At 55.8% G+C, this 26,151-nt stretch overlaps 1 protein-coding gene across 2 annotated transcripts; it reads left to right on the top strand.

The window, feature by feature from the left end:
- Positions 1 to 10,056: 10,056 nt before the first annotated feature.
- Positions 10,057 to 25,893, top strand: SH3TC2 (SH3 domain and tetratricopeptide repeats 2). Of its 2 annotated transcripts, XM_058815424.1 has the most exons (18): positions 10,057 to 10,113; positions 11,633 to 11,770; positions 13,237 to 13,341; positions 14,140 to 14,267; positions 14,643 to 14,748; positions 15,040 to 15,183; positions 15,285 to 15,486; positions 15,967 to 16,040; positions 16,753 to 16,948; positions 17,832 to 17,968; positions 18,756 to 18,797; positions 19,053 to 20,759; positions 20,950 to 21,130; positions 22,617 to 22,767; positions 23,233 to 23,355; positions 23,797 to 23,947; positions 24,936 to 25,132; positions 25,702 to 25,893. In XM_058815424.1, the coding sequence occupies exons 2-18, from the start codon at positions 11,761 to 11,763 to the stop codon at positions 25,891 to 25,893; spliced, it is 3,846 nt and encodes a 1,281-aa protein (XP_058671407.1). In that variant the 5' UTR covers positions 10,057 to 10,113; positions 11,633 to 11,760. The 2 variants fall into 2 exon arrangements, with proteins under 2 accessions (XP_058671407.1, XP_058671406.1); XM_058815423.1 differs by lacking the exon at positions 10,057 to 10,113 and having other exon boundaries at positions 11,506 to 11,770.
- Positions 25,894 to 26,151: the final 258 nt, after the last annotated feature.

The following is a 26,151-nucleotide window of genomic DNA, read 5'->3' as shown; positions in this document are numbered from 1 at the left end:
CCAGCCAGACTGACATGAATGGTGTCAATGACCCCCATCAGAGGAGTCCATAAAGCAGCCAGGACCTGAGCTGGTCCCCACGGTTCAGCAGCTAATTGAGCTCCTTCCGCTGACCTGGTTTCCAAATCTTGTTAACTTGCTGCCTTTGGAACAACTTGAAATCTCCAGCACAGACAGGCTGGGGATGCAGAGGGCTGCACAGGAGGATGGGGTGGACCTGGTGAATCTCAGGAGGCACCAGTGCAGAACCTCTGCCCTTGGGTGGTGCCAGAGGTGCTCTGTGGGGAAGGGGACAGGGAACTGCCAGGTGGGCAGGGTGCTCCCCGCAGTGGGATCTGTGAGTGTTGGTGCTGGGGAGGTGGCACAAGGAGCTGTGACACTTGGTCACCTCCCCAGCTCCGCCAGCAGCTCCTGGGCGCTGCTCCGAGCCCCTCAGCACCATCCCAGGGCGTTTTGGAAATCCCATTTCCTTTCCTTTGTCTGAGGGAGCTGCCTGCGAAAGCTGCCGCGAGAGGATGTTGGGGATGCCTGAGACAGGAGTCAGAGAGGAGGAAATGTCAGGATGTTGAGGCAGCCTCCTTTCATCCCTTTGTGTCTGTGCGCTGCAACATGAATTTTCACAGCAATTATTGGATGTGTTTTTCCCACAAGGCTCCTGCTCCATTCAGCACCCGCAGGTCCCACAGAGCTCTGGCTGTGCAGAGGAAGGGGAACCCTGCACCCTCCAGTGAGAAGGGACACAGGAGTGATGGACATAAAAGGATGGAGGAGAAAAAGGTGCTAATTTCATTTAATTTAATTTTCCTTCCCTGGACACTGGGATTTTTATCCCTTCTCCATAAGATGCTGAGAGCCACCTGAACCAGACCTCCCCCACCTGCTCAGTCACTGTGTTCCTGCTGGCATGGAGAGCTGGGAGTTTCTGGTTGTACCTGGAACCACCGGGAGCTGGGCTCAGACACATCCTGTGCCACACCTGCAGCAGGAATGGTGAGAAATCAGGCTCAGTACCTCTCCATGTGTCTGTGTGGCGTGTTTCCATGTGAGGCTGTCCCTGGGAAGGGATTTTGGGCAGTTCCCAGGGAAGGGGATCCCTCCTCAGTGCCATGGGATTTGGGGACAGATGAGGAATGGCGAGGCTGCAAGGGGAATTTCGCATAGCAGAGCTGGGAGAGAGTCAGGAGAGTAAAAGGATCACACAAATCCTGGCGGCACAGGGCATGGTCCATCAGCAGCCTCTGGCGTTTCTGCTTTATTCGGAGCTGGATCGTCCCTTCCATCGCACCTGGACGCTTCCCACTCATCCCTGCTTGCAGCACAGCTCCCAGCGCTGTCCCCGCGCTGCCCCAGCCCCTTCCCTTCCACCGGGAGTCGTTTGGGAGCACGGCCTGTGCTGCGGGCTGGAGATGCCTCTGCCGGGGATGGCAGCTGCGGCGCCCATGTGTCCGTCTGTCCCCGCGGCTCCAGCCGGCCAAACACGGCCCTGGCAGCCCAGCCCCCGGCTCAGCCCCTGCCCGGCACAGCCTCTCGTGTCCCCAGGATGATCTGAGTGCAAAGAGCAGCGGGAATGGCCTTGGGGACAGCCCCACGCCCCGCACGGAGCGCTGGGCAGGCTGCGCACAGCCACGGCTGACTCATCACAAGCTGGTGACATTTTCCAAAAAAAGCCTCAAAGTCCGGGGCTGTGATGTTCCCAAAAGGCAGCGGAGGAGCCTAAGGGGGCTGCAGACCCCATTCTACCATGGCACATGGGCTGTGGCATGGCAGGGAGCAAATTCTGCCTCGCTGGGCAGTTCCCATCCGTTCTCCTTGTCCCTGGGTCCCCTGGGAGGTGGCATCTGGCAGGGGCAGGGTCAGGGGTGGGCAGATGCTGCTGCCCACTGCCCAGTGCAAAGCCTGGCACTCCCAGTGATGGCAGAATTATTTCCCACGTGATGGAGATGAACATTTTAATTTCTGAGTCCCTGGACCACAGAGCAACTGGGAGCAGAGGCAGTGAACTGGGCAGTGGGGCCTCGTCCAGCAAAGGTCCCCTCTCATCCTCCTCCTCCTCCTCCTCACAGCCACCATTTGCCAGTGGTTTGGCTTTCTTCCAGTTTCCCCAGCAGCCCTTCCCAGCAATTCCCCACATCAGCAGGAGGAGACACAGCCTGGCAGAGGCAGATGTTCCCCGGGCTGCCTGCATTAAAGTGATAATCAAATGATAGATTATTTTCAAGCAAACTCTCATTTTCAGCATTAATTTTAGTGCTGTGCAAAGACAGGCAGTGAAAAGAGCACCCAGGCAGTGGAGGATGGGTGGGATCTGGATGTGCTCCAGGGAAAGCTGATGCACCACAGCCCATCTGTACCTGCAGCCATCCTGCAAAGCCACCGAGGGAGGGCTCCATCCTTGGCTCCATCCTCTGGCTCCATCCTTGGCTCCATCCTTTGGCTCCATCCTCTGGCTCCATCCTTGGCTCCATCCTTGGCTCCGTCTTTGGCTCCATCCTCTGGCTCCATCCTTTGGCTCCATCCTCTGGCTCCATCCTTTGGCTCCATCCTTTGGCTCCATCCTCTGGCTCCATCCTCTGGCTCCATCCTCTGGCTCCATCCTTTGGCTCCATCCTCTGGCTCCATCCTCTGGCTCCATCCTCTGGCTCCATCCTCTGGCTCCATCCTTGGCTCCATCCTTGGCTCCATCCTCTGGCTCCATCCTTTGGCTCCATCCTCTGGCTCCATCCTTGGCTCCATCCTTGGCTCCATCCTTGGCTCCATCCTCTGCCTCCATCCTCTGCCTCCATCCTCTGCCTCCATCCTCTGCCTCCATCCTCTGCCTCCATCCTCTGGCTCCATCTTTTGGCTCCTGCATCCTCCTTCCTTCTTATCCTCACCAAGGCTGCCTCTGGGTCAAATGCAACAAATATTCCCCAACCAGCAGCAGGTGAGTCAAGGCAAGTCCTGCAGAAGCTCTGCACATCAGGAATGTCCACATTCCCCCCTGAAAAACCTGGACACCAGGGAGAGGAGACGTGTCCAGGTTTCAATGCCTTGAAACCTTTGCCATCACTCCTGCATGGCCTGGACTGATGCAGGAGTGATGGCAGAGGTCTAAGGGCATTGAAAGTCAGTGTTTTTCCCAAAACCTGCAAATCTTTCACCCTGGAGCCCTCCGGAAAAGGAGGAGCAGTTGTTGTGTCCCACAGCAGGGCTGTGTCAGGAATTGTTGCCCGAGCTGGGGCTGCTCCATTTCCCCGTCCCATTTGCCTGTGTGTGCCACACAGGGAGCCTTTGTGGGCACAGCCGCCCTGCTGAGCCCAGCTGGCAGCTCCTCCTGGCACGGGGAGCTCAGTTCCAGCTGCAGCCCCAGGACCCTGCCCTGCTCTCACCCCTCTGGAGGACAGGGGACGTCGGGGTTCATTTTGGTTTTCTCTTTGAGTTGCCCTGGAGCATTGAGGGCTGCTGGCAGAAGGAATTCCTCCCCTTGGGCTGGGATCAGGAGATGTTCATGGACAGCCTTGCCCAGCACGAACCGTCTGTGGGAAGCCCAGCCCTGGGATCTGTGCACTCCTGCAATTCCTCCCACCTTCCAGAGCTCCTCAGGGAGCACCCCTGCTCAGGATGACCTGGGAAATGCTGCTGATTTCTGATTGCTGCAGTGGGATTGTCATGATAATTCGCTTTTCCTTTTCTTCCTCAAATTATTCCATGAGAAAACCAGGAATCAGGGCGATTCTGGGGGAATTTAGGGCACCTCCAGGAACTGGAGCTCAGGCCAGGTCTCCAATCCTCAGGAGGAGGCCAAATGCTGTAATTAAGGAGAGCTAATTTCTTTTTCCACTTCTAAGCTGCAGAATGGCTCGCCCCAGGTAAGCAGCAGGTTATCTCTTTTCTAGGAAATCTCACTCTTTTTTTTCTATTCCTCAGTCTAAAAATGGAATGCAGACCCTGAAAATAAATTCCCAGAGAACACCACTGTGCAAACATCCCAGGCTTTGATTCAAAGTGTTTGGATTAATTAGCTTAAACTGAAAGCTTTCATTCTGATTTCAGCCTCGGCTTTATGGACAAAAAATTAAAGCAGCAAAGCTTTGGAAGTTGAAAAATCAAAATGTTCCAGCCTGGAAATATCAAAACAAGATGCTGAGCCTGACTGAGCTGCTTTGTTGCTTTCTAAAAGGAAATGGCATCGAGACCAACACCTTTACAAGAAGCTTGGATCATTAAGCACTTCAAAAAAAAAAAAACCTAGTTCAGCATAAGCAATTAATTTCTTAATTAGATTTTCTATTTTTCTTCCAGAGGGAAGTCTAAAAATATTGATTTTCTCCATTCTATCCAAAGATTTCTTTAAATATGATCCCCTCACTGGATGGTTAAGCTGGAGCTTGAGCTGTGGGAATTACATGGAGTGGTTCATTTAAATTCACTTTGTCATCTTTCCTTCTCCTTGTCCTGTTTATTTCTGTTCCAGTGGCAAAACAACACCAGGGCTGAGCAGAGGATAATACAGAAAATAGAGACTGAAAGGGAAATTGAATATTAAATATTTTGGAAGTCTCCTTTTCTAGAGGTGAACCACATTTCCTTGGGAAGCCTCTCGGAGGAGAACATCCTTGATGTTTGGAGCAGTTTTCCTGCTGGTTTTCAGTCAGCTCCATCCCAAGCAGCACTGGATGAAGCTCAGCTGGACATTCCCATCAGCATTACCTGACCTGGGCTGTCTTTAACTCAGGAACCATAAAATCCCTGCTGGAATTGCATGTGCTGACCACCGAGGCACACCCAGCTGGAAGCTCCCAAGATCCCTGGGAGAAGCTTCCAGAGGGTTATTTTCTCTGGATATGTCCTCCAGACCCAGCTCCTGTGTCCCTGCTGCTGCTCGGGGTGCTGCTCCCCTATTTTGGAGCTTTGCCTTGTTTTTCCAATTCTGCAGCCCCACAGGGCTTGGGGGTTTTTGCCAGCCTGAGGAGCTGCTGGAGCTGGGGACAGCAGGGTTGGGACAGCAGGGCTGAGACAGCAGGGTTGGGACAGCAGGGATGGGACAGCAGGGTTGGGACAGCAGGGATGGGAGAGCAGGGATGGGACAGCAGGGATGGGACAGCAGGGATGGGACAGCAGGGATGGGATAGCAGGGATGGGGACATCTGGATTGGGGACAGCAGAGTTGGGGACAGCAGGGATGGGACAGCAGGGATGGGGACAGCAGAGTTGGGGACAGCAGGGATGGGAGAGCAGGGATGGGACAGCAGGGATGGGACAGCAGGGATGGGACAGCAGGGATGGGAGAGCAGGGATGGGACAGCAGGGATGGGGACAGCAGGGATGGGACAGCAGGGATGGGAGAGCAGGGATGGGATAGCAGGGATGGGATAGCAGGGATGGGGACATCTGGATTGGGGACAGCAGAGTTGGGGACAGCAGAGTTAGGACAGCAGGGATGGGGACAGCAGGGATGGGGACAGCAGGGATGGGGACAGCAGGGATGGGGACCGCAGGATTGGGGACAGCAGAGCTGGGGACAGCAGGGCTGCAATCGCGTTTCCCCATGCTGGATGCAGCGGAGCGGTTCCTGCTGCCATCTAACGGCTCTGGCAATGAACACCCAGCAGGGAGGGCCCGGCTCAGGCGGCGCTGCTGCCTGGGGAGTCCCCGAGCTCTCCCGAGGGCTGCAGGAGGCCACACTGAGCCCACAACACGGCACGATGTCCCTGAGGGGACACTGGGCACGGGGAGAAGGGCAGGGACGGACATTCCTATTGCAAAGCTCAGGACAAGCTCCTTTGGGATGATGCTTCTGGTGCCAGCAGCTTTGCCCTTCCTGGGGCAGGGTGAATGCCCCTCACACTCTCAAATGCATGGAAATGGGAATATCCTGAGCTTCCAGGACCTGTAGGATCAGCAGTGCAACTCCTGGCCCTGCACAGCCCCCAAATCCCACCCTGGCATCCCTGGAGCTCTGTCCAAACCCTCCTGGAGCTCTGGCAGCCTCAGGGCCATCCCCATCCCTGGGGAGCCTGGGCAGTGCCAGCACCCTCCTCTGGTCCTCCCTTCCTCCTTCCATGTCCCATGCACAGCCTCACTTCCCTGGCTGTGTCTGGGACAGTTCTGAGGCTCCCTGGCTGTGGCACTGAGCTGCTGCCCTGCAGTGACGGTGACAGGAGCAGGGAGGGCTCCTGGGATTCCCACCTCAGTGCCAGGGAGGAGACCTCAAACCACAGCTCCTGGTGTGGCAGAGGCTCCAGACCCACATGGATCCATCCAACACACACTGAGCCAGTTTTCCCATTTGCCAGTTTTGCCGTTTTCCACTTTTCCAGTTTTCCCACTTTCCCAGTTTTCCCATTTTCCACTTTCCCAGTTTTCCTATTTTCCTGTTTTCCCATTTTCCACTTTCCCATTTCCCACTTTCCTGTTTTCTCATTTTCCACTTTTCCAGTTTTGCCATTTTCCACTTTCCCAGTTTTCCCATTTTCCACTTTCCCAGTTTCCCCCTTTTCCTGTTTTCCCATTTTCCACTTTCCCAGTTTTCCCCTTTCCCAGTTTTCCCATTTTCCACTTTCCCAGTTTCCCCCTTTTCCTGTTTTCCCATTTTCCACTTTCCCAGTTTTGCAGTTTCCCAGTTTTCCCATTTTCCACTTTCCCAGTTTTGCAGTTTCCCAGTTTTCCCATTTTCCACTTTCCCAGTTTCCCCCTTTTCCTGTTTTCCCATTTTCCACTTTCCCAGTTTTGCAGTTTCCCAGTTTTGCAGTTTTCCAGGAGGGTTCATTTCCTCCCCTGGCTGAAAACAATGGGAGAGGAGTAGGACTCAGCATTTCTGAACACTGAAGCGCTGAGTTCAGCTCAGTTCAGCCCCAGAGCCCTCTTAACCCTTTCGCTGTGGGATGGAGCAGAATTCCCAGGGCAGCAGCAGCAGCTTTGGATTGAGAGAATTCAGAAAGGGCTTGGAGGTGGAAGAAAATTCCTGAGGGAGGGCAATCAATGAGGAGAAAAATCTCAAGGCCAGGCCAGTCTGGCTGCACTCAGGGACTGGCCACACCAGTTTGGCTGTGGAAGCCTTGAGATTTCCGTGTGTCCTGCATGAGCCTCCCTTCCGCAGTGCTCCAAATGCCAAAAAAGCTGGGAAAATGCTGTCCCAAAGCCGCCCAGGGGTGGAGGACATGAGGCAGGTTCTCCAGGCCACGGGGTCCTGGATTCCGGGAGAACCTGGAGGGGCAGGTGCTTATCGCTGCTCTGGGCCATTTGCACAGGGTGACAGCAAAGGCAGAGCTGTGGAATGAGGAAATGTCCCTGAGGAATTGTCCCCTGTGCCCCTGCCAGCTCCCAGCCCTCCCCCACCGGGATTTCAGAGGGAGGGGAGGAAAGCTCTGCTCCATCTCACACCAAAGTGCCTACCAGAGGATCAAACCACGAACCAAGAGCTCCTTTGGCCTCAAACAAAACCTTTCATCTTTTTCTGTTCGCTTTTTCCTCCAGCGAAGCCGGCTCTGGGCTGACTTCCTTTGCTTTCAGCTCCAGTGTGGAATAACAAGCTGAAAAGCCACCACGAGGCTTCGTTTTTGAACCTGCCGAGGAATGGCCGACCTCAGAAGGAGCAGAAACGTCGGGAAAGCTCGGTGTTAACTGTTTCATGATTTCCACATCGAGAAATGTCGGTGTTAACTGTTCCATCCCTTCCACGTCAGGAAATCTCCGTGTTAAGTGTTTCAGGAATGCTCGGTGTTAACTGTTTCATGATTTCCACACTGGGAAACCTCCGTGTTAACTGTTTCATGGTTTCCGCGTTGGGAAATCTCGGTGTTAACTATTTTCACCGCTTCCAAGAGGAAAAACCTCCCCGTGATTGCCGTGCCGCGGACTTTAGCACCAATACTGCTGGGTGCGCAGATCTCTTGTTCTGTGCCTGTATTTGCATTTTGCCAGGGGGGTCGGAGCTGGGATTCCCCAGGGAATGCCTCTCCCGGGACTCTGCTGCGAGCAGGGCACAGGTGAGGCCGGGAGAGGCTGCTCCTGCCCGGGAAGGGAGATCCCAGCCCTTGGCACGGGCACACGGTGCCCATGGAGCCCCCCTGGAATTGTTTCCTGCCCGGCCGGGCGAAGGAGGCGCCTGGGAATTGCGGGAGCCGCGGTTTCTAACCCAGCCCCGGGTAACTCATTGACCTCTGCCGGGAAGCGGAGGTTCCCAGGATGATAAGGAGCTCTTGGAAGGAATTCCTCCCCTCGTGTGAGGGAGTGGCAGCGCTGGGCACGCTCGCAAACACGTCCGCAGCCCCGGCAGCTCCATCCCGGCAGCGCAGCAGCGTTCCCTGGGGCTCGGAGAGGCTGGAATTGGATGCGGGAGCTCTCGAGGGGCTGGAATTTGATGCGGGAGCTCTCCGGGAGGGAAGCGGAGCTGGGAGCAGGTCAGTGGAGCCGCTGTGTGTCTGTCCCGGGGCTGTCCCCTGCCCTCTGGCCCAGCTGGGCAAAGCCAGCCGGGAGCTGGTGCGGGTGGATGGAGCGATCCAGAGCCTCTGGAATTCCGGGTTGGAGCGATCCAGGGCCTCTGGAATTCCAGACTGGAGCGATCCAGTGCCTTTGGAATTCCCGGTTGGATCCAGCCCCTCTGGAATTCCAGGCTGGGGCGATCCACAGCCTCTGGAATTCCCGGCTGGAGTGATCCAGAGCCTTTAGAATTCCCGGCTGGAGAGATTCAGGGCCTCTGGAATCCAGGCTGGATCCAGCGCCTCTGGAATTCCCGGCTGGAGCGCAGAGTTCGGGGCTTTGGCGCTGCCTGGGTCAGGGGCTCAGGGGCTCAGGAAGGGACAAGAGAGTTTGGGTACTTTGGCACCAGGGGCTCAGGGATGGGTACGGAGGGAGGGACAGGAGGGTTTGGGTGCTTTGGGAACTGAGAAATGAGTTTGGGAAAGGGGTTTTGGTGCCAGGGCTGGGTGTCAGCCCCTGCAGAGCTCTGGGGTTTGCGGCAGCTCTGTCCCCGAGCCGAGGGTGCCTGCACAGCCACTCTGACCCTGTTCTGTGCCCAGGGCAGGGAGCGTGGCTGGCACTGGGATTGCAGAGGGAGCAGAGCCCCTGGAGAGCGGGCACAGGCAGAGAACCCCCTCTGGAACAGACTGAGATCCCAGGAAATATTCCAGACTTATCCCTGGCTTTTCCAGGGAGGCCAGGCTGCAGCAGCAGCAGCAATGGGGGCTCTCCAGGGCAGATCCAGCATTTATTTGTTGGGAAGCAGAAGGGTAGGAAGTGGAGTGAGAGGTTTTCAGCTTGCTGGCCAAAAGGCAAATTCCAGCTCAGGTCAAACAAGAGGTGACACCTTTGCTTGTACAGGGATGGGTTTGGTTGTTAAGTTGTCAAGGTAGACTTAAAAACAAAAAGACATTTCACAACCACAAAGGAAGAAATTTGTGTTAAAAAATTTAAAATATTAAATCCCCCCATTAAATCCCTTCCACTGTACCAGTGTACTCACAGCCTCATCCAGCCTGGCCTAATTATTCCCACCTATAATAATTAATGTAATAATTAATCCCTGGATTAATTATTCCCTGCTCTGGAGAAGTCCATGGGTCCATGGCCTGGGATGCAGCCTGGGAGAGCCAGCAATGCTCCTGCAGCACCCCCAGCACACAAATCCCTGCAGTGGTGGCTCTGCCTGGTTGCTGCAGTAAAAACCCATCCCTAAAACCCCTCCCAACCTGCAAGTTCTCTCCCTCAGCCCTTGTGGGTTTTATTTTGCAGGGGCTGTGTTGCTGTGGCCCAAAGATGCTCTGCAGACCCTGCTCAGCTCAGTGAGCCCTCCCAGGCATCCCAAATCCCAACCGTGAGGGCTGGGGAAGCTCTGAGGATGTGAGTGAGGGGTTAATGAGGCTCACCCTCATCCTGGGATGCCCAAGGGATCCTGCAGGGCAGCCAAGCCCTTCCTGCTGCTGTTGCAGCTGGGGTTTGCACAGCGCTGCCCCCGAGGTGCCCACAGTGCCGGGGCTGCAGGACTCACCTGGCTGTGGGTGCCAGAGATGCCCATGGTGCTGCCAGCTGCCCCCAGGGTGACACAGGAGAAGCATCAGGCAGGAAGGAGGAGCAGGATCACAGCCAGACCCGCATGGAGGACCCTGGATGGGCCCCAGGTGGACACCCCCAAAGGTGAGGGAGCAGCTCTGCCTCTGGGAATGGGGGAGAGCAGCTGGGAGCTGGGGCAGGCTTGGCAGAGAGAGGGGAGGAATGGCAGGAATGTGCCATGTGGGATGGGCACTGCCCTCCTGGAGGCAGAGAGCAGAAAAGGAGGCTCAGGGGGCCCTGCTGGCTCTGCACAGCTGTGACAGGAGGGGACAGGGACAGGAGGAGAGGAAATGGTCCCAAATTGCACCAGGGTTGGATATCAGGGAGAATTTCTCCATGGAAAGGCTCGGCAAGCGCTGGCACAGCCCATCCAGGGCATGGTGGAGTCCCCATTTAAAGGACATAGCTGTGGCACTTGGGGACACGGTTTAGTGGTGCCCTTGGCACTATTAGGTGTGTGGCCAGACCTGATGCCCTTAAAGCCCTTTCCAAAGCTACTGGTGCCCTAAAGGTGTTTCCAAAGCTCACTGATGCCCTTAAAGCCCTTTCCAAAGCTCACTGATGCCCTTAAAGCCCTTTCCAAAGCTCTCTGATGCCCTTAAAGGCCTTTCCAAAGCCAGCTGCTGCAGTGAGTCCCTCCTGTGTCCCCTCAGCCCGTGCCCGCCGCCCCCGCGGTGGCAGTGCCCTCTCAAAGGGGACATTGTGCATTGTGGCCGTGCCCGGCCCCGTGCCGGGCGGGCAGCGAGCAGCCCTGCCCCTGCCAGCCCTGTGCCAGCCCTGTGCCAGCCCTGCGCTGCTGTCATTGCAGCCACACATGGGCTGCTGCCTGGGGACCCCCTGGCACCCGGAGCTGGCGCTGGGATGCACAGGTAAGGTGCCCGTGGGGCTGCAGGCTCCTGCCATGGGCTGGGAGCCTTGGGGACACCCTGGCACTGAGCACTGGCCCCTCTCCCACCTGCCTTTCCTCTGGGATGGCTCCTGTGCTCTCTCCTCTTGGATTGGGGGGTGTGGGGGGTGAGGCAGGACGGTTTGGCCAGGGAGGGGACAGGGTGACTCTGGGGCTGGTTTATTCCCATGTTGTTGGTGTTCCCCCTCGCTGCCCAGGAGCTCTCCAAGCACAGCCCGTGGGTGCTGGCGTGCCCCAGGGCACCATTCCCATTCCAGGGTGCCCCAGTGAGCTGCAGGAGGGACATGGCTCAGGGTCAGCCAGAAGGTGCCCTGAGCACCAGCCCTGGAGCCAGGAGTGAGCCCTGAGTGCTGGGACCTGCCTGGGGCTGGAGCTGTTTGCTGCCCACTGGCACAAAATATTTTGGCACTGAGGAGGCCAGTGAGTCACTGGCACGGCTGGGAACAACTCTCCAGCTGCAGTTTCAATTGGTCTCTTGAAGAGAAAGCTCCCAGTTCCCTTTCTGAGCTGGCTCAAATGAAAATAAACACTGAAGCCGTGAGAGCAACCGGAGTGAGCCCCGGGGCCCCATGGACGGGCTGTGTCCTGCTGCTGGCAGGGGTGGCACGAGCAGTGTCCCACCTGTCACACCCCAGGGACGCCTCTCGGGCCGGGAGGATCCTGCCAGGGGTGCGGACGCCTCTGCCCCCCCTGCAGGTGAGGAGTGTGAGTCCTGCTGGCCCCGGCCCCCCGAGCTCCTGCCCCACGGGGACAGCCTGCACCGCCGGGGACAATGGTGGAGGGACACGGACACGGACACGGCACCAGGGACACGGCCCCGGGACATGGCAACAGGTACCCAACCCCATTCTGAGGGCATGGCATCAGGGACACGGCCCCAGGACATGGCACCAGGTACCCAACCCCATCCCCAGGGAATGGCATCAGGGACACAGCCCCAGGGCATGGCACCAGGTACCCAACCCCATCCCCAGGGAATGGCACCAGGGTCACGTCCCCGGGACATGGCAACAGGTACCCAACCCCATTCTGAGGGCATGGCATCAGGGACATGGCCCCGGGACATGGCAACAGGTACCCATCCCCAGGGAATGGCATCAGGGATCCATTCCCAGGACATGGCATCAGGTACCCACCCCAGGGAATGGCATCAGGTACCCAGCCACAGGGAATGGCATTAGGTACACATCCCCATCCCCAGGGCATGGCATTAGAGCCCCATCCCCATCCCCAGGGAATGGCACCAGGTACCCCCCCAGGCCCTGCCAGGCTCTGTGGGCACAGAGAGGGGAGGAAGGCAGCCAGGAGTGGAGCAATGGCAGGAGCCAGCTCAGATTGAGTTCTGCCTCTGCCTCCCTTCACTTCCCCTTCTCCATTTCCTCACGTGGAGCTGCCACATGAAATGTTGAGACTTTGTTCAATGTAGACCCTTTTCTTTTAAAGCAAAACTCATTCATGGCCTGTCCAGCCTTGGGCTGTTCTTTTCTACTTGTTAGCTCTACATGAGAATTCTATTTCTTTAAATAAGAATTCTATTTCTGCATGCAAATACCAGTTTATTTGAGTGGCTGGCAAAGCTGGCTCAGTGAAAAGAACTGTAGAGCAGAGTTCTGGTCAAAGGAATGACTTTAAAAAGCTGCTGCCCATTCCAGCTCCACATCTCCAGGTACATGTTTATCTTACAAATCCTGTCTGATTGCTGACAAAAATTGGGGTTTAATCTGGCTATCCCTCCACTGCCAATGCAGCTGTGCAGAGCAGGGCTGGAGCTGTGTGTGCCTCAGCTTTCATTAACATAATTAGCAGCTCACATAGCAGGCCCTGAATCCTTTATGGCAATAGCTGATGATGTGTGGAGCAGGGAGAATGCTGCTTGGGTTTTGGATACCCGGCAGAGCAGGCAGGGGAGAAAATCTCATTTTGATTTTTGAATTTTTGAACAAAGAGTTTTGCAAGGCCTTGGCTCTCCTGTGCTGGGGAGTTGAGGCCTCCTCCAAAAAAATTTCTGCTGGGGATTCACCCTTTTAACAGATCTGCTCATCTGAGGGTCTGGCCAGGAGAAAGAAGGGAAATCTCACTCCAGAGCCTCTCCAGCACTGGAAAAAAACCCAACATCAAGGGAATGATGGAGTTAGACCCCATCACTCCCATGGATCTCTCCAACCTTGAGCACGACTTGAGGCTGGTTCCAGAGTCACCCAGTCCCCAGCAGAGGTGCAGGGCTGTGCTCCCAGGAGCTCTCAGCTGAGGCAGGACATCCCAGAGCGTTTCCAGCAGCTCTGCTGTTCCCTCCTCTGCAGGTAAGGCTGGGCTGGCAGAGAGGAGCAGCCCCACTCCCGAGGCAGGACACGGCTCCCCGGAGCCCCCGGTGGTGCTGCTGGCTCTCAGGAACACTTGTCCCCCAGGTAAGGAGCTCCGGGGCACCTCACAGATTCCCTGGCTCCCCACAGTGCCTTGGGTCTCACCTTGGTGCTGAGGGACGAGGATGGGCTGGGCTTGCGTTGTATGAGCATCACAGCCAGGCTACATGTGCAAACCTAGGGCACACAGGGAATATTCCTCTGTCTGCTCTGGGTGCCCTGACCCCCAGGGCAGCACTGACTCTGACCCTCATTCATGGAGAAAGTTTCTTAAACTCCAGAACAGACTAGAACCCACAAAAGTGTGAAATAGGTGATAGAGAGCAGTGTAGGTGTGTCACTCGGTGAGAAATTGAGGTTTTGGGATTTTTAGTGTGTTGTGGATGGAAGCAAGATGGAGGGCACAGGGTGTCATCCTGGGTTTCTTCTTCATGCTTTTTCTTCCTCCTTCTCCATGGGTTTCGGGAGCATTTTGTAATTGGGCAGAAAAGTCCCCATTGTGGGCTCTTTGGGATCAGTTATTGGGTTAAAATGGAAACTAATCCGGGCGTCAGTTCTTAATTGGATAGTTTAGTCTTAAAAGACCTTGGAACAAGAGATTGTTGGTAATGTTGTGCCTTCTAATGAAAAGCTGCAGAACTCACAGTGGTGAGATTGTTTTTTACTGATAAGAAATAATAAACACCTGTGTCTGAACATGAACTATCACCTCAAGTGCCTTCAATCCAGCCCCAGAGAAACCCCCAGCTGGAGGCTCTGGTGGCCCGGGCAGGGTGGCAGGGGTGGCTCTGGGTTGCACAGAGCTCCTCCTGCTCTTCCATCCCTCCTCTTTTCCCTTCCCAGAGCTCTCTCTCTCCTTCTCCGTGGAGAGCCGCTCCTGCGGGCGCTGCAATGCCCAGCTCCAGGAGGCTGCCAGGAGGAGGCTGTGGGCTCTGGACAGCGATGACAGAAGTGTCTGTGCCCTCTTCAAGGTACAAACCCCGTGCCAGCGTGCTGGCATGCTCCTGGAATGGTGGGAGGTGTGCTGGGGTGCCAAACCCAGCTGTGGAGTTCCTCCAAGGCCACTGCAGGGGGCTCTGGAGGAGACTGGAATGATGGGGAATATGAACTGATGGCAAGGGAGGGGCAAATCTGAGCCTTGTGTTGTTTTGGGGATCTGAGCCTAAATTCCCAGGGCTGGGATCACCAAATCCATGTCCTGCTCTGGACAGGCACAGAGTTCCCAGGCTGGATTTTATACAAACAAATCCCAGCTGCAGAGAAGATGCCTGGACTGAACTCTCCTTCCCTGCTGGGTTTCAAGGCTCCAGGAGTGTCCCTTGATGCTGCTTTGTCTCCCTGTGCAGGAGCTGTCAGCCAGGCTGGTCTGCACACAGGCACACGAGGATCGCTTCCTCCTCACCTTCAAAACCCCCGAGGAAGTCTGGAAGTTTTCCACCTATCTGACTTTAGGTAATGTTCCCAAGGTCTAAACAGACAGTGTGAGGAGGGTTTTTGGAGAAGGCATTGCCTGACACTACAGAACTGCAGTGTTCAGGGTGGACAGTGAGAAATGAATTAGAAAACTTTGCAATCTGTTGTTTATGAAATCTCTGTTTGGATCAGGGAGAATGGGGAGGATCCCTTTTGGGAAATTTTGGAAGCAAAATTGGAAACTTTTGCCTGACAATTGGAAATTCCCAAGACCCTTCCTGCTGCCCAGAGAGGGAGGTGCTGATGCTGATGCCCCTGTTGGCTTCTCAGGGTTCGTGGGGACCTGCCTGGAGCAGCTGCTCCTTGCCCAGGAGTTCTGGCTGGACTGTGCCCTGGTGGAGGACACAGAGCTCAGGGTCACCGTGGATGAGGAGCACCTGGCCACCATCTACATGGATCTGCTCCTCCAGGAAGGTGTGATGGGAATGCACGTGGGGGAATTCCTGAAAATCCCCCAGCAGGGCTGGGCTGGAGCCCCTGGCGCACTGATCCCACCTCTGACTCTCTCTCTGCAGGGAACTTTTTCTGCAGGGCAGTGCCTGGGGTGTGCAAGCTGGAGCAGGAGGGAGAGGAGGGTCTGCAGCTCTGCAGGAACGAGCTTGTCCATGTGAAGAGTGCTGGACAGGATTCCAGATGGGAAGGGATGTCCCTGCTGACGGGACAGCGAGGCGTGGTGTCCGTGACTGCTCTGGAGCCAATAGCTCAACCCTTTTACCAGTAAGTGCTGAATGAAAGGGCTCAGATCAGGATTCTTTCCTGATCCTGATCCATCACCGGCACCAAGGCTGGCTGGGAAGCTCCTCTTGCCTCTGGCAAAGGACAAGAGCCTCACAATTCTGTGACGATATTTCCAGGAGGGTCCACATTAAGCATAAAGACTGGAATTAATGCAGGTGCAGTCAATGGGACACAGCAAGGACACGCTCCTACTTCAGATGTGATTTTGTAAGGTATTGATTGAGGTCATACATGAGGTTATCTCTGATTAACAGATGAAGAAGTGGCAGAAAAAATTCAGGCAATGCCAGCCAAGGTGGGGCTTCACACTGGTCACCAGGCTGAGCCTTTCACTTGGAGAAACCTTTCCTAAAGATGGCGAATTTATCCTGCTCCTCCCCTGTGGTGGGACACCATCCCTGGGCTGGCCTGAGCTCAGGAGCGCTCACCAGAACCACTGAGGTCCCCTTTGCCTTGCAGGTGGTTCCTGAGGAATTATGCTGTGAGCTTTGGCCTCTCCCAGGAGATCAGCGGGACGAGCTCTCGGGCCATTGGTGAGTGGCACCTGGGCACAAAAGCTGAGTTTGGCCACAAATGGCCACAGATCCATCTGTTCTTCTGGGACTGACCCCACCACAGGGGCTCTGAGGGAATGCTGCATCTCTGGGCCCTCTGGAATGCAGATCAGAACTTGCAAACCACATTCTGAGGAGCACAGAGAGCAGAGAGCTGCTGGTGACACCCCCTGCCACTGGCTTTTCCCTGTTCTACTTCAATTTTATGTTTCTTTTAATTCTTTCAGGGGTGACATTTCAAATCAAGAGGTCCCCACCTAGTGCTCACATGAAACCTGTGCCCTCCACTCAGCCCTTAACCCCAGTCCAGTCCGGTTCAGAGCAAGCTGGACACAGGAGGTCCCTGCAGCTGTGACTTTGTCATGTAGGGATGGACATTGGCACTGTCCAGGATTTGGCAGAATTGAGATAGGGCAGGGATTTTTCTGTGAAAATCTGTATTTCCAGCCACCTTCCAGGCTGCAGCTCGAGAAGGGTGGAGTTTATTCATCCCTCTTTTATTTTGTATTATAACCCACTTCTCAAGGAGAAAAGGCAGAGAGCTGGACCCAAGATCACAATAAATCTTAGGGGAGAGAGGGGGCAGCCCTTTCCAGCTGGAATCATGGCCTCTCCCTGCCCAGGCCTTTTCCAATGAGGAGGGTTTAGCAGGGATCCCACTGAAATTCCCTTTTTTGCCTTGGTTTCCCAGTCAGAGGCAGGTGCATCGCCACCAAGGACCACAGAGGAGCAGCATGGGATGAGCTGAGCTTCTCCAAAGGAGATGCCATAGAAATCATTGGATTCTTCATCCCTGGGCTGCCATGGTTTGTGGGCAAATCCCTCAGCACCAGGAGCATCGGCTTCGTTCCCACCCGACACGTAAACCCCGAGCCCTGCGAACCCCTGTGAGTTTATTTAAATTAAATTCTGGAGAAAAGAGAAGGGGGGCTCAAATCCCACCTCAGGGCTGTGTGAGAGCCTAGGACAGGTGATTCCCCTTGCAGGACCTTCACAGAGGGTGGGTTTGAGGTGTGAGCAGAAGCTTTGGCCAGGCTCTGCTGCAGCCCAGACACAAAAATTGCATTTCACCTGCCTCAGATGGTTCTTGGAGAGGAACAGGTCCAGCCCTAGGCTAATCTGGCTTCCCAGTTTGTCCTAGAAATGTTCAGTTTGTAGCTCTGAGGGGCTGGGAGCTGGCAAGGGTGGGGAGAGCATTCCCTGCCCAGGAAACAAATCCTGCTCTCCTTCCTCCTGCCCTGGGTGTGGAGGCAGAACTGGCACAGAGCAGAACTGCACACCCAGCACACAGAGACACAGTGAGAGCTGTCCAGGGAGGGAGGGTGCTAAATCCCACCCTGACTCTGCAGCTGGCTCTGGTGGTGGCTTCCATCTCAAAAGTATGGGTAGGAGGACAAGGTTTTGACCAGGGTCTGCTGGGCTTTCCCCTCTCAGAGTCACTCCAGGTGAGTTCTAGCACTTTTCTCTGACACTCCAGAAGGGACAGAGCAGATCAGGTGGTGTCCTGTGGATTCTGGATTCCAAAACAGTCCAATAGGTCCTTTCCTCTGGTGCCTTTCTGTTCCTTCATGGAGAACCTTGATGGGGAAGGTGTCCAGAATCCTGTGTTCATCTGCAACACACCTTCTGTGGTGGGAGGAAGAGAAGGCATGGGAAAACTTCCCATCCCATCCCATCCCATCCCATCCCATCCCATCCCATCCCATCCCACCCCAGCTGCAGCGTCAGGGGCTGGGCACACGCTGACTCTTTTCTCCTGCCCGTCCCCAGGGGAAAGGGCTTTGTGTTTCTGAGTGAAGAGGAGAAGTCCCCAGTGCTGCACATCCCCTGCAATGGTGACGAGGAGCACTTTGCCACCCTCCTGGGGGACCTGGCACACACTGACATTACCTCTGTGTACAGGCTGGGTGAGCGTCCCCTCTCTTTATATCCCAGTCCTGCATCCCCAGGGAGAGCTGGGCAGGCCTGGAGAGCCCCAAGACCGTGGGAGTGCAGTGGAGGCACCTTCTGGGGTGGAGGCAGCACAAACCTGTGTGGGGTGGTGTTCACAGGGGTCCCAGGACGAGGGAAGAGACAAGGATCTGACTCCGTAGTTCAGAAGGCTGATTTATTATTTTATTATATATATTATATTAAAAAGAATAGAAGAAAGGATTTCATCAGAAGGCTTGAAGGAAAGGAAAAAGAATGGAATGATAATAAAATCTTGTCACTGACTGAGACAGTCCGGACAGCTGGACTGTGATTGGCCATTAATTAAAAACAACCACATGAGACCAGTCACAGACGCACCTGTTGCATTCCACAGCAGCAGATAACCATTGTTTACATTTTGTTCCTGAGGCCTCACAGCTTCTCAAGAGAAAAAGATCCTAAGGAAAGGATTTTCCATAAAAAGTGACTGTGACACCTGTGCTTAGTCTGGTGACAGAGGCTGGAGGTGTCCTCAGGAGGTGACCCTGCCATGCTGGAGTCTGCAGGGCCCTTCTCTGCTGCCAGGGCAGCTCCTGGGCTGGGATTCACCCTGGCAGGTGCTGCTCTCCACTGAGCCTGGCCTGCAGCACCAGGGTTGGGGTTTCTGGGGGCTCTCACTTTCTCTGTTCTGGCTGGGTGGCTTTGGGACTTCAGCTGATTTCTGCACACTGACACTGACCAAGGGTTTGGGGTTTGTTTTCTGTTTGTCTCTTTGTACAGCTGGGTTTGAACCCACAGCCATGTTCCCGCAAGTGCCAGCAGGTGAGTACGAGGAGGGGACAGAGGGGGAGGCTTTGGTGATGGCTGCTGAGGGTGAACTTGGACAGGAGGAAACATCAGAGAATGGTTTGGGTTGGGAGGAACATTAAAGGTCATCCTGCCATGGTCAGGGACACCTTCCACTATCCCAGATTTCTCCAAGCCCTGTCCAACCTGCCCTTGGACACTTCCAGGGGTGGGGCAGCCCCAGGGAAGAATTTCCTCCTGATCCCTCTGTGGTTTCCCTGTCCCTTCCAGAGGCTGCTCTCCATGGCAGTAAAGAAATCCAGGTGCTCCAGTCCTGGGAGGAGATCAATGACTGGGCCACCAGCAGCACCTCAGAGCTGTCCAGCCCAGGCAGTGAAACAGCCCCTGCCACTCTGGAAGATGTTCTCCTGGAGAAGCTGGATGACTTGGATTATCCCAAATTCTTCATCGACCTCAACGCTGGCCACATGGAGGATGCTGATGTCTTTGACCCCATACTGACCTTCCTCAACCAAGACAGTTTTGTGCCCAGTTTCCAAAGCTTTTATGATCTCAGCTTTTCCTTTCTCCACTCCACTTTTTATGGTTTCTCCGATGAGGATGAACTGGTCCTGTACCTCGAGACTTCCCGCAACTGGGCCAAGAGGACTCGCTCAGTTTGGGCTCACGTCAGGCTTTGTTTCCTCTTGGGTAAGCTCTGCATCAAAAAGCTCAAGCTCTCCCAGGCCCGGGTGTACTTTGAGGAAGCCATGAGTGTCCTTGAGAGGGGCTTTGGGGACCTGTCCCTGCTGGCAGCGCTGCATGGGAGCCTCGCCTCCATCTACCTGAAGCAGAACATGAAGCACAAGTTCTCCTCCCTGCTGGGGAAGACGGTGACCCTGCTCGTGTGCCTGCCTGGCCACTCCTTCAGCTCGGAGAACGAGCTGGAGCTCCTCACCTACATCCTGAGGGAATCCATCGCCGTGGGCAATGCCCCACTGGAGGCCCGGATCTGTTTCCTCATTGTCAAACTCTTCCTGCAGCTGGGCAGGACCGAGGAGGTGCTGCCCTTTCTGGAGCATCTCCAGTGCCTCAGCACCACCTGGCTCAGCCCAGGCAGCCGTGCTGGGCCCCTGGATGCCACTGCCACCCTGGGCTACCTCTACGACAAGAAGTGCCTGCCAAACATCGCGCTGGCCTCCGTCAGGTCCTTTGTTCCCAGCAGCACCAAGGGCACACCAACCCCCGTCTGGCGAGCCGGCTTCATCCTCCAGAACGCTTCCAAGCTCCTGGGGAGGCAGCAGCAGGACAGGAGCAGCATCCCAGCAGTGGCTTGTGTGTACCTCAGGCAGGCTCTGCAGTTCTGCTGCGAGAGCAGGGCCGTGCCCATGCAGAGGACGCTCTGCGCCGTGCTGTCCAGGATGTACCTCCAGCACGGCCTGCTGGATGGAGCCATCCCTTACGCAGCCAGAGCAGCAGATCTGGCCAGACTGCTGGGGGAGGAGGAGGCGTTTGAGTCCTCGCTGTGCCTGGCCTGGCTGTACGTGCTGCAGCGGCAGCCGGGCCCGGCGGGGCAGCTCCTGCGGCGGCTGCGGCGCTGCCTGTGCGGCGCGGCCTGCGAGACCCCGCATGGCGCCGTGCACAACCTGCTGGCCATGGCCCTCACCGCCCAGGGCCGCCTCCAGGAGGCTGCCGAGAACTTCCTGAGGGCCCTGCACAAGGCCAAGGAGGCGGGGAGCTGCAGGAACCAGGCCGTGGCCCTGGCTAACCTGGGCCAGCTGAGCCTGTCGTGCGGGGCGGCCCAGCTGGCCGAGCTGTACCTGCTGTGGGCAGTGCGGCTCTACAGCGAGCTCCAGGGCCACCGAGAGATGGACACGGAGCTGGCACAGGTGCTGCTGTGGCTGGCACAGGCCATGGTGGACAGGCAGAGGAGGGAAGATGCCAAACTGTGCTATGAACTGGCGCTGGGCTTTGCCCTGAAGTGGCAGAACCTGAGGAGTGAGTATAGAGAGGAGCCAGGAAGTGCTTGACCCTGCTAGGTCCCCAATGCGGTTCCCTGAGCTGTCCTTCTCCCTTTCCCTGTCCCACACAGGTCAGGTGTCCCCTGAACTGTCCTTTTCCCTTTCCCTGTGCCACACAGGTCAGCTGTCCCCTGAGCTGTTCTTCTCCCTTTCCCTGTCCCACACAGGTCAGCTGCACATCACGGAGCGTCTGTGCCATTTCTACAGCAGAGTGTGCCCTGACCTGCAGGCCTCCATCACCTACCACGAGCACTGGGCATCCCTGGCACGGCAGCTGCAGGACAGGGAGCTGGAGGCCAGTGCCAGGCAGGCCCTCAGCCAGCTCTACCAGGCTCTGGGCACACCTCAGTGAGTGTCTGGGCTGTGGGATGCTGCCAGAGTGTGCTGCCTTTCCTGGGGTGCCCCTCAAGCAGGGTGGTGGTGGCTCCATCTGCCCCACAGTTCAGATTCTGAGGTTTATGAGCTGTCACTGTGCTCTGAGAGGGAGCAGCTCAATGTCAACCAGAGCTGGGCAAACGTTGTCCCAGACAGAGCTGGAGTGTGGCCAAACACAGTTTTCCAGGACACATCCAGGCTTCAGCAGAGTGACAGGGAATTCATTGCTTCCTTTGGAAGCTTATCCCAATGATTAATCACCACTCCCCAGCAAGAACAGGCTCCTTATCTGCTCTTTGAGTAAGTCTGGTTTCAGCCTCTAGCTGCCAGGGCTGCCCTGTGATATTGCTGTGATATTGTCCCCAGGGAGGGCCTAAAGACCCACAGGAGGTGCTTAAAACCAGTATCAGCTCACCTTTAATACCTGCCTAACAGTGTGGGACTGGGAGAGGAGAGGAGAGGAGAGGAGAGGAGAGGAGAGGAGAGGAGAGGAGAGGAGAGGAGAGGAGAGGAGAGGAGAGGAGAGGAGAGGAGAGGAGAGGAGAGGAGAGGAGAGGAGAGGAGAGGAGAGGAGAGGAGAGGAGAGGAGAGGAGAGGAGAGGAGAGGAGAGGAGAGGAGAGGAGAGGAGAGGAGAGGCTGGGACAGGCCACAGACCTTGAAGGCAATCAGATCAAAGAGTGGAGAGGCAGTTCCCAGTCCCAGAAGGACAAATGGGCAGGGCTGTCCCCAGCTGGGACGTTCACCTCCCAGGCAGGTCAGGGTGAGTGCAGGGGGAAGGTATTCAGGGAGCAGATGCCTGTCATGTGAACGGTGCTATTTAGGATCACAAAGCACCCCATTGCCTGGGATCCCAGGACAGCTGGGGCCTGCCTGCCAGCAAACAAACTGCCCTGGACACTGCTGGCTCTCCCTTCCCACAGCTGAGTCAATGTCCAGCCCTCTGGCTCATGCCACTGCCTGGCCCTGTGTCCTCCAGTGACCAGGGGCTGGAAAAGGGGCTTGGACATGTAGCCAGAGATCTCCCGAGGGACAAACACCAGGCAGAGGTGTGGGTTTGGGTGCCAGGTGCTGTCTGGGACATGTAGGTACAAGCATTCCCTGCCTGTGCTCCCATGTGGAGCTGGGAGTCACTTTGGGACTCGGTTTAGGGAGGCAGGTTGGGTTTGGAGGTGACCTGGATGAAACCCTCAATCACCCAGGGATGAAGAGCAGCCTGAGTGGGACCGCTGGTGTCCTGAATTGTGCTAAGGTGGCCAAGTGCCCATTAAACCTGAGCATTAAAGCATGGAGACATCCATGATCCTACCAGGACACCTTGCCCAGAGCTGACCATGTCCTTCTGTCCCCAGGCTTTGGTAATTACAGGAGGAGAGGGCAGGGGGTCAGAGCCATGGGGAGGTGGCCTGGGGACGGCTCTGTGACTCCTCTGAGGTGGCTTTTTGCCTGTTGCCATCGCAGGGCTTTGAGACAATCCCTGGACTGCACCAAGCAGAGCCTGAGGATCTTCATCGACCTGCAGGAGGCTGTGAAGGCAGCAGAGGCCTGGCTGCAGGCAGGAAAACTTTATTACCTCCTGCAGGAGGATGAGCTGGTGGAAATGTACTTCCAGGTATGGGGGAGGTGGCTGGAGCTGTGCCTTGCATTCCCATCACAGCCTTTTGGGGCTGGGAAACCTGGAAGGGAAAGTTCTGAGCACTGTGAACCTGCGGCTGGAAGGAAGGAGGAGCTCTTGCCTTGCCCTCAGGCACTGAATTTCCTCTCTTTCTTTCCATCCACTGAGTTTACAGGATTTTGGGGTGAAAAGAAGCGAGTTCATTGAGTCAGAAAGTGATGGGAGAGTGCCAAAAGAAGCTGGAGGTGCCAAGTGAGCAGTTCCCATTGAAATATCCATAAATAAGGGACAAAAGCCAGGGAAGTCCTTGGGGTTGAAGACTTCTGACACCTCTCCATCCCCAGCATTATTTTATCAGCTGAGCTGCAAAGTGGAAGAGCAGCTCCTTAAATTTGAGGTTTATTTAATCACACCAATGTCTCTGCCTTTCCAAATGTCACCCCAGCCCCTTTTTCCTTGCAGGCAGCCATCCAGACTGCTCTGAAAGGGGACAACTTCTCCTTGGCCATGGACCTCTATGAGAAAGCAGGTGACACCTTCTTCAATGGCAGCCGGAACAGGGCCCGGGCAGTGGAGTTTTACAGGGTATGGAGTCCCCTGAGCATTCTGTCCCTTTGTCCCCCTGTGGTGGCTGAGGGGGCTTTGCCCCAAGGATGGAGGGTGCAGAGGGATGGGGTCATCCCAAGGGTGCCAGAGTGGGAGGCTTGGAGCACAAATTTGCAAAGAAACCCCAAAATTATTTGGGATTGGGAATGGGCTCCTTCCATTACAAATCCTGGTGGTGTTAAGTGTGAGCTGGTCACTCCTGGGTACACCCAGTCAGAATTCCAGACACCCAAGGAAGGGCAGGGATGTGAGGGTCAGGCTTTGAGAACCACTGGGATTTAAAACTCATGTTCAAGGGACTAAAACCCAAACCTGCAGCGCCCATCCCCAGCCTTGGTCCCTGTCCTGTTGCTCTGTCACCCCTCTCAGGCAGTGCTGATCCTCCAGGAACATCCTGAGCTCACCATTCTGTCTCCTTAGGGAGGAGCTGTGCCCTTGGCCAGGAAACTCAAGGCCACCCAGACAGAGCTGAGGCTGTTCAACAAACTGGCAGAGCTGCAGATCAGCCTGCAGGGCTATGAGAAGGCTCTGGAGTTTGCCACGCTGGCAGCCAGGCTCAGCCTCAGGGTCGGTGAGTGATTTACCCCCTAAAGTTACAGGCAGTTACTGGGAAGTTGATGATTTATTGGGGAGCCACTGAATCTTGTGGATGAGAACCAGATCCATGTGAAAATGGGATCTCCTGCTTTCCTAACACTGCTGGACCTGTTCTTACCAAAAATCATGACAGCTTTTTGAGGCCACTTCCTCTTTTTTCAGCTGTGTGAGAGCAGAGGGTTTGTGTTACCCCAGAGCACAGGAAGTCTGGTGAAAGCACAGGACTCAGCAGTTCCTCTCTGCCCTGCTGCTAAAAACCTCACCCCTTCCCATTACATAAATAGTTTGGATGGGCAAAATGCCAGCTAAAATGTCTGGGATAGGACCAGTCTTGTACCAGCCCCTTCCAGTACCCTAAACAATCCCCTGGCTGGATGATACTCCTGGGCCAATCTGTCCAGCTGTGGTATCAACCACCCCGCCCGTGGCTCTGCTTTCTCTCAGAGGTATCCATGCCCCAACTGTGGAAAAAATGCATCCAGAGTGGCTCAGCAGGGCTGGGGATGGATTGAGCTGGATCAGCAACTTTTCCAGGAGATCCATGGCAGGAGCTGGTTGATCCCACATCTCTCTTTTGCAGGGGATCCAATGGCAGGAGCTGGTTGTTCCCACCTCTCTATTTTCCAGGAGATCCCACCCCTCTCTTTTGCAGGGGATCCAATGGCAGGAGCTGGTTGATCCCTCCGCTTTCCCAGGGGATCAGCTGCAGGAGCTGGTTGATCCCACACCTCTATTTTCCCAAGGGATCAGATCCCACCCCTCTCTCTCCCAGGGGATCACCTGCAGGAGCTGGCTGATCTCACCTCTCTTTCAGCTGCAGGAGCTGGTTGATCCCATCTCTCTCTCCCAGGGGATCAGCTGCAGGAGCTGGTTGATCCCATCTCTCTCTCCCAGGGGATCAGCTGCAGGAGCTGGTTGATTCCCAGCTGCAGGAGCTGGTTGATCCCATCTCTCCCTCCCAGGGGATCACCTGCAGGAGCTGGTTGCCTTCCACCGCCTGGCCACAGCCTATGACCTGCTGCGCATGCACGAGATGGCCGAGGATTGCTACCTGAAGACCCTGGCCATGCGTCCCCCCGTGCTGCAGAGCTCAGCAGAGGCCCTGTACTACTGCAAGGTCTACTGGCACCTGGGCAACCTGGCCCTGCACAAGCTGAAGGTAAGAAAGGAGCCCTCCCGTGCCTTGCATGGAGGGCTGAGGGTGGAGATCACATCTGGTTTTGAAGGGAGGAAGGGAATTTGGAAATAAGTGCTGGCATTTAGCACCATTCCATGAAATCAGGTGTCCCTGGGTCCTGCTGGACCCCCAGGCTCTGCTCCAGCTCCAGTGAAGTGTTGTTATAGAGCACAACACAGCACAAAGTACCACAACTCCATCAGAAGGGTGCAAGAGAGATTTATTACAGTAATAAAGTTGCTTTAATACTTATTCAAGATATTTACATTCATCCAACATACACATTCACTGCCCATTGGTTATAGGAAAGAAACAAAGTACTCAGTGGGTGACTAAGGAGCCACATCATTCTGTCAGCCAGCTAGAGTCTGCATCTCTTAACTTTCTCTCCTTCATCACATCTCCATGGTGACAACCTTGGTGTCTTTCTCAGGAGAGATCTGAGGCTTTCCTTTCTCTTTAGGAGGCCTTTGCTGGCCCACAAGAACAGCACAAAATGTCTTTCCTACAGTGAAGCCCCTTCCTAACTCCTGTCCTGTGTTTTCTCTCAGGATGAACAGGATGCAGCCTCCTACTTCCTGCTGGCCCTGGCTGCAGCCACCGAGCTGGGGGACCAGGAGCTGCAGGCCCTGCTCCATGCCAAGCTGGGTGCCATCCCCGGAGCCCCAGGGGGACCTGAGGGCACTCCAGGCTGTGCCACAGACCGGCCCCGGTGGCTGAGCCAAGGTGGCCACGTGGTGTGACCCGTGTGCCACCCTGGGGACACCAGTGGAGCCATCCAGCAGCACCATGCAAGGTCTGTGTGCCCACCAGGACCAGCCCAGGAGAGTCCTGCACCACGTCCTGAGGGGCTGGAGGGGTTTGGGCTCCTCCTCCCAAGCACTGGGACCCTGCCCTTGTTTTCCAGGAGCAGGGCTGTGCCCAGAGCAGAGGTGGCACAGCCAGGGCAGGGTGGCACCGCAGTGGTGCTGGAGCTGAGGGTGCAGCAGAGCTGAGCTCCT

Source organism: Ammospiza caudacuta, chromosome 16 (genome assembly GCF_027887145.1).
Source record: "Ammospiza caudacuta isolate bAmmCau1 chromosome 16, bAmmCau1.pri, whole genome shotgun sequence".
In the NCBI taxonomy this organism is placed as follows: domain Eukaryota; kingdom Metazoa; phylum Chordata; class Aves; order Passeriformes; family Passerellidae; genus Ammospiza; species Ammospiza caudacuta.
Note: the sequence above shows the minus strand (reverse complement) of the source record. Positions and strands in the feature narration are given on the sequence as shown.

Coding starts and splice junctions, on each gene's coding strand:
- SH3TC2 (XM_058815423.1), top strand. CDS start 11,506: ATGGACGGGCTGTGTCCTGCTGCTGGCAGGGGTGGCACGAGCAGTGTC. Junction 11,771..13,236: donor GCCCCGGGACATGGCAACAG/GTACCCAACCCC, acceptor CCTCCTCTGCAG/GTAAGGCTGGGCTGGCAGAG. Junction 14,268..14,642: donor GTGTCTGTGCCCTCTTCAAG/GTACAAACCCCG, acceptor CTCCCTGTGCAG/GAGCTGTCAGCCAGGCTGGT.